At 41.9% G+C, this 19,234-nt stretch overlaps 2 protein-coding genes across 11 annotated transcripts in view; one reads left to right on the forward strand and one right to left on the reverse strand.

The window, feature by feature from the left end:
• The window catches only part of zcrb1 (zinc finger CCHC-type and RNA binding motif containing 1), a 32,135-nt gene extending 26,656 nt beyond the window's left edge, over positions 1-5,479 (reverse strand). Inside the window, exons 1-2 of the mRNA XM_033037839.1 lie at positions 5,352-5,479; positions 1,065-1,183 (exon numbers count right to left, since the gene is read on the reverse strand). Of these exons, the coding sequence (XP_032893730.1) occupies positions 1,065-1,148 (84 nt within the window). The 5' untranslated portion in view covers positions 1,149-1,183; positions 5,352-5,479. The remainder of the gene's footprint in view (positions 1-1,064; positions 1,184-5,351) is intronic.
• A 49-nt stretch (positions 5,480-5,528) lies between these two features.
• The window catches only part of pphln1 (periphilin 1), an 84,545-nt gene continuing 70,839 nt past the window's right edge, over positions 5,529-19,234 (forward strand). For 6 of the 10 annotated variants that reach the window (XM_033037829.1, XM_033037838.1, XM_033037837.1 and 3 more), the window contains exons 1-4: positions 5,903-6,019; positions 12,214-12,311; positions 14,708-14,902; positions 17,565-17,626. In XM_033037829.1, the coding sequence (XP_032893720.1) occupies positions 6,013-6,019; positions 12,214-12,311; positions 14,708-14,902; positions 17,565-17,626 (362 nt within the window). In that variant the 5' untranslated portion in view covers positions 5,903-6,012. The other 4 variants (XM_033037835.1, XM_033037830.1, XM_033037834.1 and 1 more) reach the window with 4 other exon arrangements.

Below are 19,234 nucleotides of genomic sequence, written 5' to 3' on the forward strand. Positions count from 1 at the left end.
TGCTGCCTTACCGCGAAAGCAGCACTGAAAACCAGGGTTCGATCCCGACTACGGGTGCTGTCTGCACGGAGTTTGGACGTTCACCCCGTGACCTGCGTGGGTTTTCTCCAAGATCTTCGGTTTCCTCCCACACTCCAAAGACGTACAGGTATGTAGGTTAATTGGCTTGGTAAATGTAAAAATTGTCCCAAGTGTGTAGGATAGTGTTAATATGTGGGGATTGCTGGTTGGCACGGACCCGGTGGGCCGAAGGGCCTGTTTCCATGCTGTATCTCTAAACTAAAAACTAAATATATTTTTCCCTATTCCCATAATTTAGGCAAAGAATGCTTTGTAAATCAAGTACAAGTACTGTTATAACAAAACAAAAAAAAATCACAATTTAAACATTGATACATTGAGGTATATCTGCACAAAAATCAGTAGAAAACTTTGCACAATCAAAATAATTTAAAACATTGACAACATCGCCTGGCCAAGCTGACCCATGCAACTCCAATCAAGTGCCGCTAGGTCAACAGGCCTTTAAGGCCAAGTTAAGACTCTACATTTTTAACAGCTATGCACAAGATGGCGCGGGAAACATGTGTACTGCCTTTATATTCTTAATCTACTATTCTTACACTCTTGTATTTACGAATGATTGTGCCTATATAGAGTAGCATTTTTACTGAACTGTATGCAAAAAAATAATTTCACTGTATCTAGGTACATATGATAATAAAGTACCTAAGAACTCGTTTCGGGGTCTAGAATGTGTATAGATACCGTGACTACAATAATTGCTCTAATTAATTACTTATGAAGCAGGTTGTAGCATGCCAAAGACAGGATAAGTTTAAAATAAATATAAATTATTTGTTCTTTAACGCTGTTCCATTCAAGATCCAGGACAATTTTTGTCATCTACTAAAATATCAAGTCGGTTTAAGCCCCGCATTCCATAATATCATTTGAAAAGCATAAATACTTTTGAAGAAAATATTCTTGAAGCAAAGAATATTGTTCAGTGTACAATAATGTAATTCCCAACACATCTATTCAACAATGAATATACGTTTTACCTTGTGCAGATCACTATTAGTCAGTGAAAATGGCAAATTTGATACATATACTGTGCTTTTACTTGGTGCCAGACCTCCACTCATTTTCTTTTCATCTAAAATTCTTCCTTCACAGGTAACTACAAGAGATAGAAAAATCACAGTGATAGATGTAACCTTGTTTGATGCAATGGTAGCAGCTACAAGTGAATATCTATTCAAGTAGATGCATCTATACATGTGTAACATTCAAGATATTTAGAACAAGGTAATGAAACTTTTTCACAAGCTCAATAGTGTTTAAAGCACTCAATCGTCATCAGACATGCAAAAGCATGCACAACAACGTGACAAAGTTTTAGATTAGCAGCTCACATATAAAGAACCTTTCTTTATTTAATGTGCAATTTAAACATACCATGACAAATCAAATTAAGCTCACTAAATTTTATTATCTGGATTTTATGGTTAAAACTGTCTTTTTTATATCCTCATTCTCAAAATTAACCAATTTTTCACTGACAAATTATCCAAGGTTACAACGAGCTTGAATTGAGAAGACATTAGTCAATATATGACTTCTGCATCCAAGTTTTTAGTAATTCTTCATATTCAGTGTGATACTGAAATATATTGTTAATATTTTGGACTATCTTCTAAATCTTATTTTCATTTATAAAGTTACAAATTACTAGAAACAGCTTTCAGAATTATTATTATTATAACTAAAACCGAAAAAAAGAAAGTCAAGAAACATTTTGGATGGAAACATACTCCATGGCACAATGAGTCCATGCAGACCATCAAGTACCCTTTTACAATAAAAGCACAAAAAACAGCTGGATGAACTCAGCAGATTAGGCATCATCTGTGGAAGGAGATGGACAATGGTGCTTTATTATCACTGCACAGTGAAATTCTTTTTGCATAGATCACTAGTCGCCATATTTTGGTGCCATTTACAAAAAGTCCGAAGTCCGGACCAGGCGCACGATGCACTGGAGCAGTTCCAAGTAAGCCCCAGGCTTCTTCAGGACGTTCTCCGTCGCGCTCAACCACCTCGGCCCATGGACCAATGTCCCTCTTCTTGCCCGACAGCCAATGTTATCTGGAGGAGTCACCTGCAGCCGACCTTGAAGGCCCTGGAGACAATACCCTGGTACCTCTTCTACCGCGCATTCATCGCGTCTGCTTTCGCCAGCGGCTCCCTCCTCGGCTTTGGGGCTGAGCTTGGCAGCTTCTAACTGTAAACTATTTTTAATCAGGCTTTATCTTGCACTAAATGTTGTACACTTTACATCTGTACACGATGGTCAGATTGTTTGTAGTCTTCTTTGACTGGATAGCATGCAATAGAAGCATGGTATGGCTCCAGCATATCTATCCATTCGCCGGCAAGACCATCAGATAGCTGTGCTTCTATTCCCTGCCGACAAACAAAAGCTGAAGCAGGAAGATCCGGTACAGAAAGTTGTTCAGAATTGTCTGCTGACACAGATGACATCCAACATGACTGCTTTGAGTCAGTGGACTGGTCCTGATTCAGGGAATCTGCGGTCAACCCGAATGAGTACGCCACTGCCGCAATTGACTTTATCAGCAAGTGAGTAGTGGAGTGCGTGCCGAAGGACGCAATCCGAGTGTTCCCCAACTGGAAATCATGGATCAAGCTTGAGGTACATTCCCAGGTGAAGGCCAGGTCCACTGCATACAAGACAAACGATCCCGAGTGATACAAGAAACTCACTGTGATCTTCGCAAAGCCATCTGGAATGCCAAGAGACTATACTAGGACAAAGTTGTGTCACACTATAACCATTCAGACATCCATAGACTGTGACAAGGCCTGAAAACTATAACTGGCTGCAAATCGCTGGTGATAGTGCAGCCCTTCCTGATGAAGTGAATGCATTCCATGCTTGCTTTGCCAAGAAGGCCATCGGGTCGACGACATCCATCCCATCAGACTCGAGTGTGCCTTTTCCCGGGATCACTGTTGCAGAAGTTAGATTGGCCTTCCTGAGAGTGAACCCATGGAAAGCAACTGGCCGGAGAGTGTCCCTGGCCCCAGCCTTAGGGACTGCATGTATCAAATGGCGGGAGTGTTCATGGACATCTTTAATCTCTCCCTACTTTGCTCCAAGGTACCCACCTGCTTCAAGAAGACTATTAACATCCCGGTGTCAAAGGAAAGCAAGAGCTCATGTCTTAATGACGACTGTCCAGTGGCCTTGACATCCACTATCATGAAGTGCTTTGAGAGGCTGATTATAGAACACATTAAATCCAGCCTACGAAGCAGTCATGATCCACTATAGTTCACCTCCTACCATAACAGGTCCACAGCTGATGCCATCTCCCTGGCTCCCTCTCATCCTTCTAAATTCCAGTGAATACAAGCCCAGTCGACCCATTCTTTCATCATGTCAGTCCCGCCATCCCAAGAATTGACCTGGTGAACCTACGCTGCACTCCCTCAATAGCAATAATGTCCTTCCTCAAATTAGGAGACTAAAATTGTACAGGTGGGGTCTCACCAGGGCTCCGTACAACTGCAGTCGGACCTCCTTGCTCCTAAACTTAAATTATCTCGCAATGAAGGCCAACATGCCATTATCTTTCTTCACTGCCTGCTGTACCTGCATATTTACTTTCAGTGACTGATGTACAAGCACACCCAGATCTCGTTGCACCTCCCCTTTTCCTAATCTGATACCACTCAAATAATCTGCCTTCCTATTCTTGCCACCAAAGTGGATAACCTCATATTTATCCACATTATACTGCACCTGCCATGGTTCTGCCCACTCACCCAACCTATCCAAGTCACCCTGCAGCCTCTTAGCAACCTCCTCACAGCTCACACTGCCACCCAGCTTTGCGTCATCCGCAAAGGAAATTTTACATTTAATTCCCTCGTCTAAATCGTTAATATATATTGTAAATCTGGGTTCCCAGCACCGAGCCTTGCGGCCCCCCACTAGTGAGTATGCTTCCGTGCTGTATTTTCTCTAGTATTCATTCAGAGTTTCACCTGTGTACACAGGCTTTTTGATCTCTCAAACAACATACCCCTTTCTTTATAATCTTTATCTTTAGGCTTTCTTTGATTTTACCAACCGACATTTTTAATGCTCTAAATCCCAATTTATTTTAAAATGTTACCCACTTTAATACTCTTACTGGCCTTTGGTAGTGCTGAGCGTTCGCCTTAATTAGTTTGTAATTTAATTTCCGCACACATTCCAAAGATTTGCAAACTGGTTGGTAGATTAATTGGTCACCACAAATGGCTTCTCGTGTGTAGGTAAGTGATAGAACTTGGGGACGTGGGCGAAATTGATATGAAGTCAAGAAAAATAAAATGGGATAAATGTAGGATTAACCCGAATTGTGGTTGATGGTTGGCAGGATTTCTGTGGGTCTACTCTCTGTTAAAAATATTTCTTCCCTCTCATTCTCATACTTCATTCTCATCCCCTTTCTGTCCTGGGCCTCCTCCACTGTCAGAGTGATGCCCAATTCAAATTAGAGGAACAGCAGCTCATATTTGGCTTGGGCAGCTTATAACCCAGTGGTATGAATATAGAGTTCTCTAACTTTAAGTAACCTTTGCTTTACCTCCCTCTCCGTCCTTCCCCCATCCTAGTTCTCTGGCTAGTTTTACTGTCCTCCTGATTAAATATTACTGAATGGGTATGCTGCGTTGTCACCTTCCCCTCAGAGCATCCACTTTGATCTGTCGTTTTCACACCTTACCCATCTATATCTCGACTCCCTCACCCTTGACTCTGTCTGAAGAAAGAAGCCAAGGTTATAGAGCAGAGCTCTATGATCTTTGGAAAGAAGGGTCTCGACCCGAAACGTCACCCATTCCTCTCTCCAGAGAGGGTGCCTCCAGCGGGATACCTGAGTTACTCCAGCATTTTGTGTCTATTTCCTCTAGATTGATTCCTGTGCATTTGCGAATTTAGGATAGATAACATCTGTGTCTGCAGTTCCTCGTACCTCTCTCTCAACTTCATTTTTCTTTCGACCCGAAAAGTTAAATTCCCTTCACAGATGTTGCCTGGCCGCTGGGTTCCTCCAGCAGTTTCAAACATGTGCAGTTTATTTTTTATTTAGAATATTCGGATTTATCTTATTATTAATTGTATATCCGTATGCACACTTCTCCCTTCTATTCAAGTAACACGCTAATTCTTCTTAAGGAGAAGTGTATTCGCTTGCTCTATTGACTAGTCTCGCGTGAGACAGAAGGGAATTAGGCATGGTATTAAACCGATATATAAATGTCAGATTCTTTACCTGAATTCCCTAACTCATGCGGCTCTTTCTGTTACGTTGACTCCACATTAGCCCAATGCATCAAACGATCTCGGGCGCCATGTTGTTTCAGAGATCTCTCCTCCCCTGTGTCCCGCGTGATTTGAAGCTCGCTGGGTAAACACTTCAGTGGAGTACAATTCTTCTAATATAATTGCAAAAGCCGTGCGGTGGTTTATATTGTCGCCTATCTTTTTGAGCACTCCATGCAATGCGTATAAACTGGCAAGGAGGTTGACATTTTATTCCGGTTTTCTGATTCCATCTGTGTGGTGGTAAGATTGAGGGAGGAAGGCTTTATTCAGCGAAGATGGAGTAACTCAGCGCGACCGGCAGCATCTCCGGGGAGAAGGAATGGGTGACGTAACGGGTCGAGACCCTTCTTGAGACCATTCAGTACAAAAGGTGCCAAGATCATTCGGGGGGACGGGATTAAACCTCCAGAAGAAAAGCGAAACTAAAGCAGGTCTCCTTCCCTGCGAGGAAGTGAAGTGAAGCGATTGGTGCGTCCCTTTGCGCGGGACGTGCGTCCAAGTGACGCGCGCGGTTTCCGGCGGAGTCTCGCGCGGCGCCGGTTACAGAGGGAAGCGTTTTCCGAGCGAAGGTCACGCGCGATAAACGCCCACCCCTTCCCCCACTCTCCATGCGAGGTAAAGGCGTTTCCCTGGCAACTGGTCGCGCTCGTTCAGAGGCCGTTGAATGCGGTGGTTGGGGGCGCGTGCGCGGTCCCCGGGGGGATGGGGGGGATGGAATGCGTTGGGGGCTGAGTTTGGATCAGGTGACTTCCCGCCCCGTGGGTGTGCGTCCCGGGCCAACGCGGGCTCCATTCTCCCAAGCTGAGGGCGCTCGATGATAGTGTTGAGGTAAAGAGCTGTGTACTGGGGGTACCGTTGATGATTACCGACTCGGTATCCACCACCATATTATTATCGCTAGGCCGCGTTTCGTCTTATTTTGGGTTTTTCTTAAATATACTACTATAGTGCCGCAAACTAAAGGTCGACTTTGTCTCCAACCGGCGGTGGATGAACACATCCCCTTCCCCATCACTGCCCCTCGGCCCCTTTCCCTTCTCGTCCCTTTTGTTTCCTTCCAACCAGAATGTGAAACCGGGCGTTTCGAGCCAGGAAACGTGTCTTGTTTGTTTTGACACTGTTTTGTAGTTAATTTCCCATTGGTTGTTAGGCCAAGGGATATAGATGACAAAGATACAAGAAGGGGAGGGTCCCAGAGCAGAAAGGCAGGGTCCCAGAGCAGAAAGGCAGGGTCCCAGAGCAGAAAGGCAGGGTCCCAGAGCAGAAAGGCAGGGAAAAGGTTGTAAGTACATACTATTGTCAAAGAGAGCACAATTGGCAGTGATGGCAGGCAGGTACATGGTAAAGAGGGGAAGGACCAGTGGTTTCAACTATTTATTTCAATGTTGGAGGCTTAACGGGTCAGGCTGACGATCTCAGAATGTGGATTGCATTGGTGAAGTGGGATATTATGGTCATGAGAAAAACATGGCTGTGAGAAGAGTAGGACGGACATTTCAATGTCCCAGCGCATTGATGCTATAGGTGGGATGGAAATACAAGCAAAAGAGGATGAGTGAGTTGACTTTTTGATCAGGGAACACATACCCACAATGGTTTAAGAATATATTCTTAGGGGATTGTCCAGTCAGGCTATAAAGGTAGAATGAGGCAATAAGAAAGGAATGATTACATTGATAGGACTATATGCTAGGCTTACCAGTAGTCAGTATGAGTTACAGGTGCAGATGTGTATGGTGATTGTAGGTAGTACTAAAAATAACAGTGTAGGATAAGTAGGAGATTTCAGCTTCCCTTGTAATGACGGAATCACCCATCCTGTAAAGGGTTTGGTTGGGCTGGAGTTTGTTTGTGTCCAAGAAAGAGAATCCTTAGTAGAGCCCTCATATATTGAGGGTCAACAGTGGATTGCCTCTTTGAAAATAGGACAAGTAACTGAAGTGTAAGTGGGGGGGAGCACATTGTGAACTGTGACCATAATCCTATTAAGGTTGTAATGGAGAATGATATGACAGGCCCACAAGTTAAGGTTCTAATTTGGGAGGCATCCGGTGGGAAATTGTAGATCGGGTGAGATTCTTTGCAGGTAAGGGGACGGCTGACAAATGGGACACTTTCAAAAATGAGATAGCAAGAGCTTAGGTATATAGATGATGGTGGTGGTTGGATGGGCTGGGACTTTTTTTCTTTGGAATATTGAGGCTGAGGAATAACCATTTGAGGTGTACAAGATAATGAGGGTGTGGATAAAGTGAATGCTCAGTCTTTTCCCCAGGGAATAGGATTCTAAAATACTAGACTTAAAACATAGGCTTAAGATGAGAGAGAAGAGACTTAAGAGAGACGTTGGGGGCGACATTTTCACTCGGAGGGTAGTCTGCATCTGGATTGAGCTACCAGAGGAAGCTATATAAACGGATCTAGCCCAATATATCAACTTAGTTGACACAAAATGCTGGAGTAACTCGGCGAACAGGCAGCATCTCTGTAGAGAAGGAATGGGTGACGTTTTGGGTCGAAACCCTTCTTCAGACTCTTCAGCCCAGATATCAACTTGGTTAGCACTCAAAGAAATGTCTAGGAGTGAAAGGGTATAAAAAGTCACGGCAGGGATCTGTAATAGATGTTGAAAACAGGTAGAATATTTTCAGATTGGTTTATAGTCACAATACATCAGGATGCAATGAAATTTCTTGTTCATTTAACTTGTGGGCTGAACAGTATACATAACGTAATGATATTTACAAAAATCAATGCGAGTGTGAAACAGCAAAATGGTACAATTTTGTAGGCCAAGATTTATGGAGTGTAAAAGAATATTAAGTACAATAATAATAGAAATCGTCTGTTTTTTATTTTTTTTAAAGTTTACACTATCTTTGCAGTGTCAGGACCAATGCTGCATTTGGTGGTTGTTTTTCAACCACCATTCTCTATTAAGACCATGACATCTAGTTCATCGTGTTGCACTGTGTATGGAAGTGGCTGATCAGAACAGACTGGGCTCAATGGTTGCTTTTATACAGGTGACATTTGGTGGTGGTGGTGCAATGTGACTTCCTGTGGCTTGGGAAATGGTGAACTAAAGACTGCTCATTCTGAATGGTCTTTGAAGAGTTGTTTTGAGTATTTGATGAAGGCAAGTTAGCAAATCCTCTTGCTTTCCTGTGGTTCCAGATGGCATCACATGTCATATTTAAGACTTCCACATAGAAAATTGACTAGTAGTGTGAATCAGCAATAAACCCATCTAGGATAAATCAATGCATTTGAGGTTTTGGTGTGGTTTGTTTATTTGATCTAATTGAATTTTCTGATTTATAAAATATTGATAATATTTTCATTTATTAAATTGCTTACACATGACTTCTATTTATGAGAAAGATTTTGGTGGCTAATCATAGAACATTTACCACCCAAAATCCAGCATCAGTGTATCACTCCATAGACAGATCGCCATTTGTCCCGTGATGCATAAAGCCGCAGCGAGACTTCTGACGGGTACCCGTAAAAGGGACCACATCACCCGATTCTGGCCTCTCCACTGGCTCCCGGTACGGTACAGAATAAACTTCAAGCTACTCTTATTCGTATACAAAGCACTTAACGGGCTTGCACCCCCGCCCCCCCATATCAAAATTATTCCAACCCACCATTCTACCTCCAGGTCCCTCAAGTCGACCGACTTGGGGCTACTGACTATCCCGCGGTCTGGTTTAAGCTCGGGGATGACCGCGCTTTTGCGGTTGCAGCACCTAAGCCGTGGAACATCCCTCTCCTCATGAGAACTGCCCCCTCCATCCACTCCTTTAAATTGAGGCTCAAAACCTATTTCTACTCCCTAGCGGCTTTTTTAGGCCCTCTGAAGGGGCGCAGTAAACAGTTTATGTATGTATTGTTAGGTCTGTGTACCTTTGTATGTAGCACATTAGTATCTGCTCTGATGTACAGCACTTCGGTCAACGCGAGTTGTTTTTAAATGAGCTATACAAATAAAATTGATTGATTGATAAAATGGACATAATGCTGCGTCAACTTTATAGTTCACTTTCATTCTACAGTGGTTAGCTTGAATAGGGCCAGATAGGCTTCCATCCCAGAGTACTTAAGGAAGTAGCCCCAGAAATAGTGGATGCATTAGTGATAATTTTTCAAAACTCTTTAGATTCTGGAGTAGTTCCTGAGGATTGGAGGGTAGCTAATGTAACCCCACTTTTTAAAAAGGGAGGAAAAGAGAAAACGGGGAATTACAGACCAGTTAGTCTAACTTCGGTAGTGGGGAAACTGCTAGAGTCAGTTATAAAAGATGGGATAGCAGCACATTTGGAAAGTGGTGAAATCATTGGACAAAGTCAGCATGGATTTATGAAAGGTAAATCATGTCTGACGAATCTGATAGAATTTTTAGAGGATGTAACTAGTAGAGTGGATAAGGGAGAACCAATGGATGTGTTATATCTGGACTTTCAGAAGGCTTTTGACGAGGTCCCACATAAGAGATCAGTATACAAACTTAAAGCACATGGTATTGGGGGTTCAGTATTGATGTGGATAGAGAACTGGCTGGTAGACAGGATGCAAAGAGTAGGAGTAAACGGGTCCTTTTCACAATGGCAGGCAGTGACTAGTGGGGTACCGCAAGGCTCAGTGCTGGGACCCCAGCTATTTACAATATATATTAATGATTTGGACGAGGGTATTGAATGCAACATCTCCAAGTTTGCGGATGACACGAAGCTGGGGGGCAGTGTTAGCTGTGAGGAGGATGCTAGGAGGCTGCAAAGTGACTTGGATAGGCTGGGTGAGTGAGCAAATGCATGGCAGATGCAGTATAATGTGGATAAATGTGAGGTTATCCACTTTGGTGGCAAAAACAGGAAAGTAGACTATCTGAATGGTGGCCGATTAGGAAAAGGGGAGATGCAACGAGACCTGGGTGTCATGGTACACCAGTCCTTGAAAATAGGCATGCAGGTGCAGCAGGTAGTGAAGAAAGCGAATGGTATGTTAGCATTCATAGCAAAAGGATTTGAGTATAGGAGCAGGTAGGTTCTACTGCAGTTGTACAGGTGAGACCACACCTGGAGTATTGCGTACAGTTTTGGTCTCCTAATCTGAGGAAAGACATTCTTGCCATAGAGGGAGTACAAAGAAGGTTCACCAGACTGATTCCTGGGATGTCAGGACTTTCATATGAAGAAAGACTGGATAGACTCAGCTTGTACTCGCTAGAATTTAGAAGATTGAGGGGGGATCTTATAGAAACGTACAAAATTCTTAAGGGGTTGGACAGGCTAGATGCAGGAAGATTGTGCCCGATGTTGGGGAAGTCCAGAACAAGGGGTCACAGTTTAAGGATAAGGGGGAAATCTTTTAGGACCGAGATGAGAAAAACATTGTTCACACAGAGAGTGGTGAATCTCTGGAATTCTCTGCCACAGAAGGTAGTTGAGGCCAATTCATTGACTATATTTAAGAGGGAGTTAGATGTGGCCCTGGTGGCTAAAGGGATCAGGGGGTATGGAGAGAAGGCAGGTATAGGATACTGAGTTGGATGATCAGCCATGATCATATTGAATGGCAGTGCAGGCTCGAAGGGCCGAATGGCCTACTCCTGCACCTATTTTCTATGTTTCTGTATATAATCTACTTTGCTTTTGTCATTAGATTTTCATAAGTATTGCATATGTCAAGCCACCCGAAATACAGTAAAGGCCCTGTCCCACAGACGATTTTTTTTCCGGCAACTGTCACAGTCGTAGCACGTCGCTAAAAAAGCGTTGACTGGACCCCCCACCACGACAATATCTACAACAAGCTACGACAACTTACCACCTAGTATACGTCAATCTACGGCAAGCTACCGACAACCAGCGACCCATTAGCACGCCCACATAAGACCACACCTACGACAACCTACGACCACACAGGCGACAACCTATGACAACCAAAGTCAACTTACATCCACCTGCGACAAGCTACAACAAGCAACGACCCTGTCGGCGACAACTGAAGACAATTAAGTTGCCGGTACCTGCCGCCGGTTGACGTAGGTAGTCTCCAATGGAATTCCCAAAGTCCGCACCCGGCGACAACCAACGTCACCTGGCGACAACCTGCGTCATCCTGGCGACGACCTATGACAGCACCTACGACAGGAGAAAACAACCTACGTCAAGCCCACAGTCGCCAAAAAGTTTTGAACATTTCAAAATCCAGCAGCGACCAGAAAAACGTTACAAGTCTTTAGGCGACTTGAGGAGACTACTCCCAACCATACAGGCGTCACCCCGCGACCATGTGGCGACAGCCTAGTCGCCTGTAGTTGCCAAAAAAATTGCCTAATTGGGACGGGCTTAAGTGTTTTAAACTAAAGAAAGCCCATAACTATGCTGACATCAAAGCGAAATGGGGTGTAAATTGAGGTGTGAATTTCAAAAAACACAGCCGAGTTAAAGAGAAAGGCAGAATAGGTGGAAAATCTGGTACATGCTACTTTGCAAGTCTACTCTGCAGGAATATCCTTGGGTTCTGAATTTGGGTAGATGGACCACACATCCCAGAATTAGATGAAGGTGAGAAACAGAAATGTTGGTGGTTTTCTGAAACGTGATATGATAGGCTGGATGATCCAATTCTTTCCAGCAGAGACCTGATGGTATGGAATCTGTCATTTCTGCAGCAGTCAACTCTCCAATATGCCATCTTATGAAAAGTCAGCCTAATATTCCTGCAATGAAAATTAAATTATGTTTGTCAGTCGTTCAGTTCATCAGTTCATGCTTTGAATTACTTTTTTTCCTTTGCAGCTAAGCGACACATTAAGGGTATGTGGTCTGGATCCCGGTCACAATGTGGTGAAAGAAATCAGCGAGGCCATTTTCATCCTGGAAGACCCCACAATGCAGTATGTTTTGTAATGATTGAGCTGTCTTTTTTTACCTGTATACATAAGATGTGCCAAAGCTAGGGTCTATTTATATTTTGTAAATATTGCTGCATTCATTCCACTTGAAGCATGAAATAAGTGCATTATTCAACTATAAAATCTATAATATGATCATTCAGAACTTAGTGTTCATGTTGAAAAAGTACTTCCCATCCTCATCACATTCCTGCACTTAGTCTGTAGCCACCTAAGTAGCCATACGTACTTACTAAATGTGAATTGGATTGCTATCTCTGCCACCTTTTCAGGCTGTAAGTTCCAAACCTCAACCATTCTTTGAGTGAAAATGTTTTCTACCTTTATTTTCCACCAATGTCTAAATATATGCCCCGTCCTTAACTATGCTTCTGCTAATGGGTCCTCTGTCTTCTTTCTAGACCCCTCATAATTTTAGTTGTGAGGGGAGAATCTTCCCTCTTCTACCTTCTCTGTCCATTATTTAAAAAAAAGATAGAATTTAACAATCTTTAATTGCATCTTCAGTTTTCTCATTGGGATATGTCTTGGTTTATCTCTTATGCATGCACTCCAGCTCAATTACATCGTTCTCATAATGTATGAACAGAACTGTATGCAGTTCTGTATGAGATACACAATTATAGCTTCACCTTTTTGCTTCTATTTTCTATGCTTTTGAGTAATAAAGGAAAGTATCCCAAGTGCGTTTTCAACCATCTTACTCCAACATTTTGTGTCTATCTTGGACGTTCCTTTCTACACATCTTATTGATCGATGCTATTACCTTCAAAGGTATATATATGTATATTTCAAAGATAGTTTATTCCTCATCTAGACAACTATCCTCCAATGCGTATGTATTTTCTTGCCTTGTTACACTTTCCTAGATGCATATCTGATACATGTCTGTGTTAAATTCTAGTTATCCACATCTTCTTGCAAGTGTAGAGCTTTTCTTTTTACTGCCAATCACATGGCTAGTTTAGGCAAGGGAGAAATCGACCCTAGGGGACTGCTACTAACAGCCTTCTAATCACCAAAAATCTTGGGTAGGTCTTCACTCCCTGCACTCCATTTACTAACTTCCAAATTCACTGTGAATATTTTTATAGTTTGTTTCCAGAACAGGGAAGTACAAAATTAATCACTGGGTCAGACCCATAACTCACAGATCCAATTGTAACAAAGATACATTTACCTTGCAACTTTTTAAAGCTTGGTTTAAGTCTGTTTTCAGGTCCATGCCTATGTTCCACCAACAATATTTAAAAAATAATTTGTACTGCCCCTTCCAAGGTCATGGGGATCTTCTTAAAATAGCTGTCTAGCACCAGGTTGCAACCCAATGTGTAAGGAAATGTGTAAAAGGAGCTAGAGTTCTAACAAACCATGAACTCTTAGCAAACCTTTAAATATCTTTAAAACGTAACTAGTTAAAATCCTATTCAATCTTTTTTTCTCTAATTTGTTATAAGCTAGTGCTCATATATAGCAAATTGTTGACATCTATAAACAATTTAAAATCAAATTTGCACAATGCATGCTGATGTTAAGAGAAACATTTGATTTACTAAATACCATGCATAATGACAGACTTTTTTGAAACCAGTCACTCACAAAACCAGTGACTCGTGTTGTAAATAGTCAGTCATTCTGTTGTGCGTAGCAAGTAAGGTCTTTAAAGGCTATGACAGGATATAGATGAGTTGCAAAGTTGGGTGGATCATCGGCAGATGGAATTTAAGCCATAAATGGGAGGCCATAAAAAATGTTGATGCAGGAAAGATTGAAGGATCTAAATCCATAGTTCTCTATAAGTGGCAGCACTGGTTGCTTGGGGCTTGCTTGCATTCAAGGGCCAGTGGCATAGAATATAAAAGTGGGGATGTTATGCTGCAACTTTACAAAACACCAGTTAGACTGCATGTGTTTTGAAGATGAGATTCACCAGTGTGTCACTTAGATTGAAGATCTTTAGTTATGGGGAAAGATTGAATAGACTGGGCTTGTTACCCTGTATTGAAGGAAGAAGGAGGATTACCTGATGCTACTTGCAATTATGATGCATAGATCAGTAGATAGTCAACACTTTCCCCCATGGTAGAGCTATTAAAAACAAGTGGGCATAGTTTTAAGTGGTGAGGAAGTAAAGGGGATCTGAAGGGGAAGGTTTTCTTTTTGTTATTGATTACTGACAAGTAACACTCTCTGCTTTGAAAATAGCTGGGCAGGAATTGATCAGCACAATCCACTGTTGAATAGTTTGCTGCCACTTAATATTATTTAAAACATTTATTCATTGGGGGGCTGTTTGATTAATCACTGTTCTTTGTGATGTTCCTTTTTTGTAAGGGGAAAAAAATGCAACAATAAGGATATTTTGGTATTCTGGCAGGAATTTCAAAGAACAGTACAAATAATACAGAGGAGGCCGGATTGTGACCATGGTGGAAGAGGAAGAGGAAGAGGTGATACGAGCCGTGATTATGATTATTACAACCATTCAGACAGTTATCGAGGATATTCTGCTGACAACCGTGATCCTGGACATGGCCGGCGATTTGGTCCACCACTCAAAACTGGTTCATGGGTAAAGATAACCTTTAAAAAAGATTATTATCTGTGCCTAAAATGATACTTTTATTTATGGAATCTAGAATATTATCAATAACAAGCACCCATTGACCCATTGGGTCTGTGTTGAGGAGAAATCCAGCCTAATACCACAGTCCAGCACTTGAATTGTAGCCTTGATTTGTATTTTACCATGCTAGTTTTTGTTTCTACTGCTTTCTCTGGCTGAAAAGCTTTAGTATTGATGAAACCTGTTCAATTTGCAGAGTTGCCTACACTAGAACCAATACTAATGAGTTGAACATTGAACCCCCTTCTAACAGTTAGAGTATAATTTATCTAATTTATTCTGTATATGATAAAGTATAAGGCAATTCTAATCACTATCCTAAATGTTTTGTTTTAAAGTCAACAGAAATGTTTCCACGGTTTTCTCTCATTACAGAAACAGAAAATGGAAGTAGGAATAAGCCACTAGGCCCCTCAAGCCTGCTCACCCATTCAATATGGCCATGGCTGATCTATGCTGGCCTCGTCTCTTTGCTGTTTCCTCATAACCCTTATTTCCTTGATCTTTCAAATATGTATCTACAAGAACACGTAAATAGGAGCAGTATATTAATTTCCCTGAAATCTTGTAGGGAAGAGTTCATTGGGTAACATGATAACCCACAGTTCAAATGGTAAAATCACTTTAATTCTCACTTGCCTTTTCTCAACTATTATTTCCCACCAATTTGCATCACAGCAGTGCTACCTTATGACTTCCTAGCTCTCCTGTTATCTTGGATGTTTATGGTTTAATTGTAGCTGGAAAATACAGAACTTGTACTCTACTCTTGTCTCTAGCTGCAACATACCAACCGTGCATTAGTGTTCTGCTATTGGTTCTCCTGTAATTGTGCACAGTTTCTCGAACTTGGTCTGCCTGGGTATAATTCTTATGGCCATAGTTCTTTTGAAGAGTGGATATTGAGAAATTTCCTAAACAATTGTTTTGCACCCTGTTGAAAAATGAACAACAGCTTTTAAAAAAAAAAATGCAAATGATCTCAAAATGGCAGCACTTTGGTTGTGTTCCATTCCAGTGCTAACCTCCATCTACCATTGGTTTCCTCCTGACCGTGCTGATCTCAATAACTTAAATTATTTTTCCTTGCATTTTGCACTGCATGTAATTTCATACAGTCACCGCTACAATAATTCAGATATGGGTTATGCTTGAAAGAAAGATTCAATAAAAACATACCTAACCATGATGATAGTGAATGGCTGTGCTGGCTTGAAGGACCAAATGGCCTACTCCTGCACCTATTGTCTATTATTCTACCTTTCTGGCTATTTTAACAAGTAAATTAAGTCAATTCATATTTATGGAGACTATCTCCAAATTAAATAATTGTTTGATAGGACACCAGAGAAAAAGGCGCTCAGTTAATTCCACCATCCCAAACTGATATCCCTGTATTTTATTTTAAATCCAATTCCCTTTTGAAGGGAGCTATTGAATCTCGCTAACATCTTTTTGGGTACAGAATGACAAATTCTAATGAGTATTTACATTTTTTATATAAATGTTACCGACTCTTCAGCTAATATAAATTGTGGCTTTTGAATTATTTCTATTGATGACATTTTCTATTTTCTCATTATTTTCTGCTCCAGGTGAACCCTGGGTTTTCAGTCTGTGCTTGACTAATCTTTCAATATGTTAGCAACCTTTGTAATATTTTCTGTACCATCTACAAAGTCTTCAAATGTAATCATCAGAAATGTCCACAATCCACCAGTTGAAACTGAACCAATGTGTTATACGACACAAAAAGCTGGAGTAACTCAGCGGGTCAGGCAGCATCTCTGGAGAAAAGGAATAGCCGACCGAGAGTCAGGGGATAGGGAAATGAGAGATATAGATGGCATATGGAACTATTACGCATAGAAAGATATGCAAAAAGAAATGATGATTAAGGAAAGTTAGAGCCCACAATGGTCCATTGTTGGCTGTGGGGTAGGTGATAATGAATTGTATAGGCAGTGACACTCAACAGGATGACAGTGAAACTAGTACAACGATTAGGGTGGGGGAGGAACAGAGAAAGAGAGAGGATGCAAGGGTTGCTTGAAGTTCGAGAAATCAATATTCATACCGTTGGGGTTGTAAGCTGCCCAAGCTAAATATGAGGTTCTGTTACTCCATTTAGTATTTGGAATCACTCTCACAATGGAGGAGGCCCAGGACAGAAAGGCCAGTATTGGAATCGAAACAGAAGTTAAAATGTTTGGTAATCGGGAGATCACATAGGCCAAGGTGGATTGAGCAAAGGCGTTCAGCGAAATTAATGTCCAATCTACCTTGGTTGCAGTTGACGTTACTTGGCGCGACCAAGAGTAGACTTGGCAACCGTTTCTCTGAACACTAGGCACTTCATCTTCCATCCTGAAGGGAGAAAAAAAATGGTCCATGTTGTCATTGAAATATTACAACTGAGAAATCCTGCACCCGAGTGGATTTGGGCTTGAAACATTTTACATTATTTGCCAAATGATGAAATTCGACATTTTGGGGAATGTAATAGTTATGCTCAGCAGGTATCACTCCAACACATTTGTTTCCATTCTGGCACAGCATTCTAGATTTTAATTTTTTATTTTCTCTTCATAAAATCTATTCTATTCAGGATGGTGAAAATTCCAAATGGCCGAGAGATGAACATTCGGGAAGCAGGTTGCCTGATTACAGGTAGGTCAAGAAAGTAGTATTTCTATTAATTTGTCCTGGTGTCTACAGCAGAGTAGTACTTCATTGATTTGGCAAACTGTAAGTGGAGATTATTGGAGCCTTAACGAAGATCTTTGTTGAAGATCTCCCAGAGGACTGGAGTGTAGCCAATATTTTTCCTTTGTTTAAGAAGGGAGTGAAGATAATGCTGGATATTGTGTGTCTCTAGTGCTGGAATCTCTGTAGTTGTGATGTATATATAAACGACTTGGACGTAAATGTAGATGGGTTGGGTAAGTTTGCAGATGATGCCAAAGATTCATTCAGTTGTGGACAAAGGTTGTCAAAGTATGTAGTGGGATATAGATCAGTTACTGAAATGGCAGTCGGAGTTTAATCCGAGCAAGTATGAGATGTTGCACTTAGGAAGGTGGCATATAAGGCGAAGTATACGGTAACTGGCAAGACCCATAACAGCATTGACATGCAGAGAGATCTTTGGTCCAAGTCCATAACTCCCTGAAAGTGGCAAAACAAGTAGGTTGGTTAACAAGGTCGCATCAAGGTGTGGTTTATCAACTCGAACGCCCAGGATCGAATAAGATTACAAAAAATAGTGAATGCTGCCCGGTCCATCAAGGGTACCGACCTGCCCTCCATTTAAGGGATGTAGAAGAGGTGCTGTATCAAAAAGGCAGGCAGCATCAAGGACCCACACAACCCTGCCAATGCTCTCATTTCACTCCTGCCATCAGGCTGAAGGTATAGGAGTCTGTAATGTCCAGGTTCAGGAACACCTTCCTCCCAACAACCATCAGGTTATTTGAACACTGCGAACACCTACTAAATTATGAACTGCTTGGCTGCACAAGAATCTTTGGGGTTTGCTTTGTTTTTGCATTATATTGTTTTATATTTATTGAACTTTTTGTTTATTATATTATCTGCTGAGTGCTGTGCTTTCAAATCTGTTATGCTGCTTCTGTAAGTAAGAATTTAATTGTTCCATTTTTGGACATGTGAGTATAAAAACACTCCTGACTTGTTTAAGAAAGAACTGCAGATGCTGGAAAAATCGAAGGTAGACAAAAATGCTGGAGAAACTCAGCGGGTGAGGCAGCATCTATGGAGCGAAGGAATAGGTGACATTTTGGGTCGAGACCCTTCTTCAGACTGATGTGGGGATGGGGGGGTGGAAGAAGAAGAAAGTAAGAGGCGGAGATAGTGGGCTGTAGGAGAGCTGGGAAGGGGAGGGGAAAGAGGGAGACGGCAAGGACTACCTGAAATTAGAGTCAATGTTCATACCGCTGGGGTGTAAACTGCCCAAGCAAAATATGAGGTGCTGCTCCTCCAATTTGTGGTGGGACTCACTCTAGCCATGGAGGAGGCCCAGGACAGACAGGTCGGAATCGAAATGGGACATGGAGTTGAAGTGCTGAGCCACCGGGAGATCAGGTTGGTTATTGCGAACTGAGCGGAAATGTTGGGCGAAGCGATCGCCAAGCTTACGCTTCCTCTCACCGATGTAGAGCAGCAGATGCAATAGATGAGGTTGGAGGAGGTGCAGGTGAACCTCTGCTGCACCTGGAAAGACTGCTTAGGTCCTTGGATGGAGTCAAAGGGGGAAGT

Source organism: Amblyraja radiata, chromosome 19, assembly GCF_010909765.2.
Source record: "Amblyraja radiata isolate CabotCenter1 chromosome 19, sAmbRad1.1.pri, whole genome shotgun sequence".
Classification (NCBI taxonomy): domain Eukaryota; kingdom Metazoa; phylum Chordata; class Chondrichthyes; order Rajiformes; family Rajidae; genus Amblyraja; species Amblyraja radiata.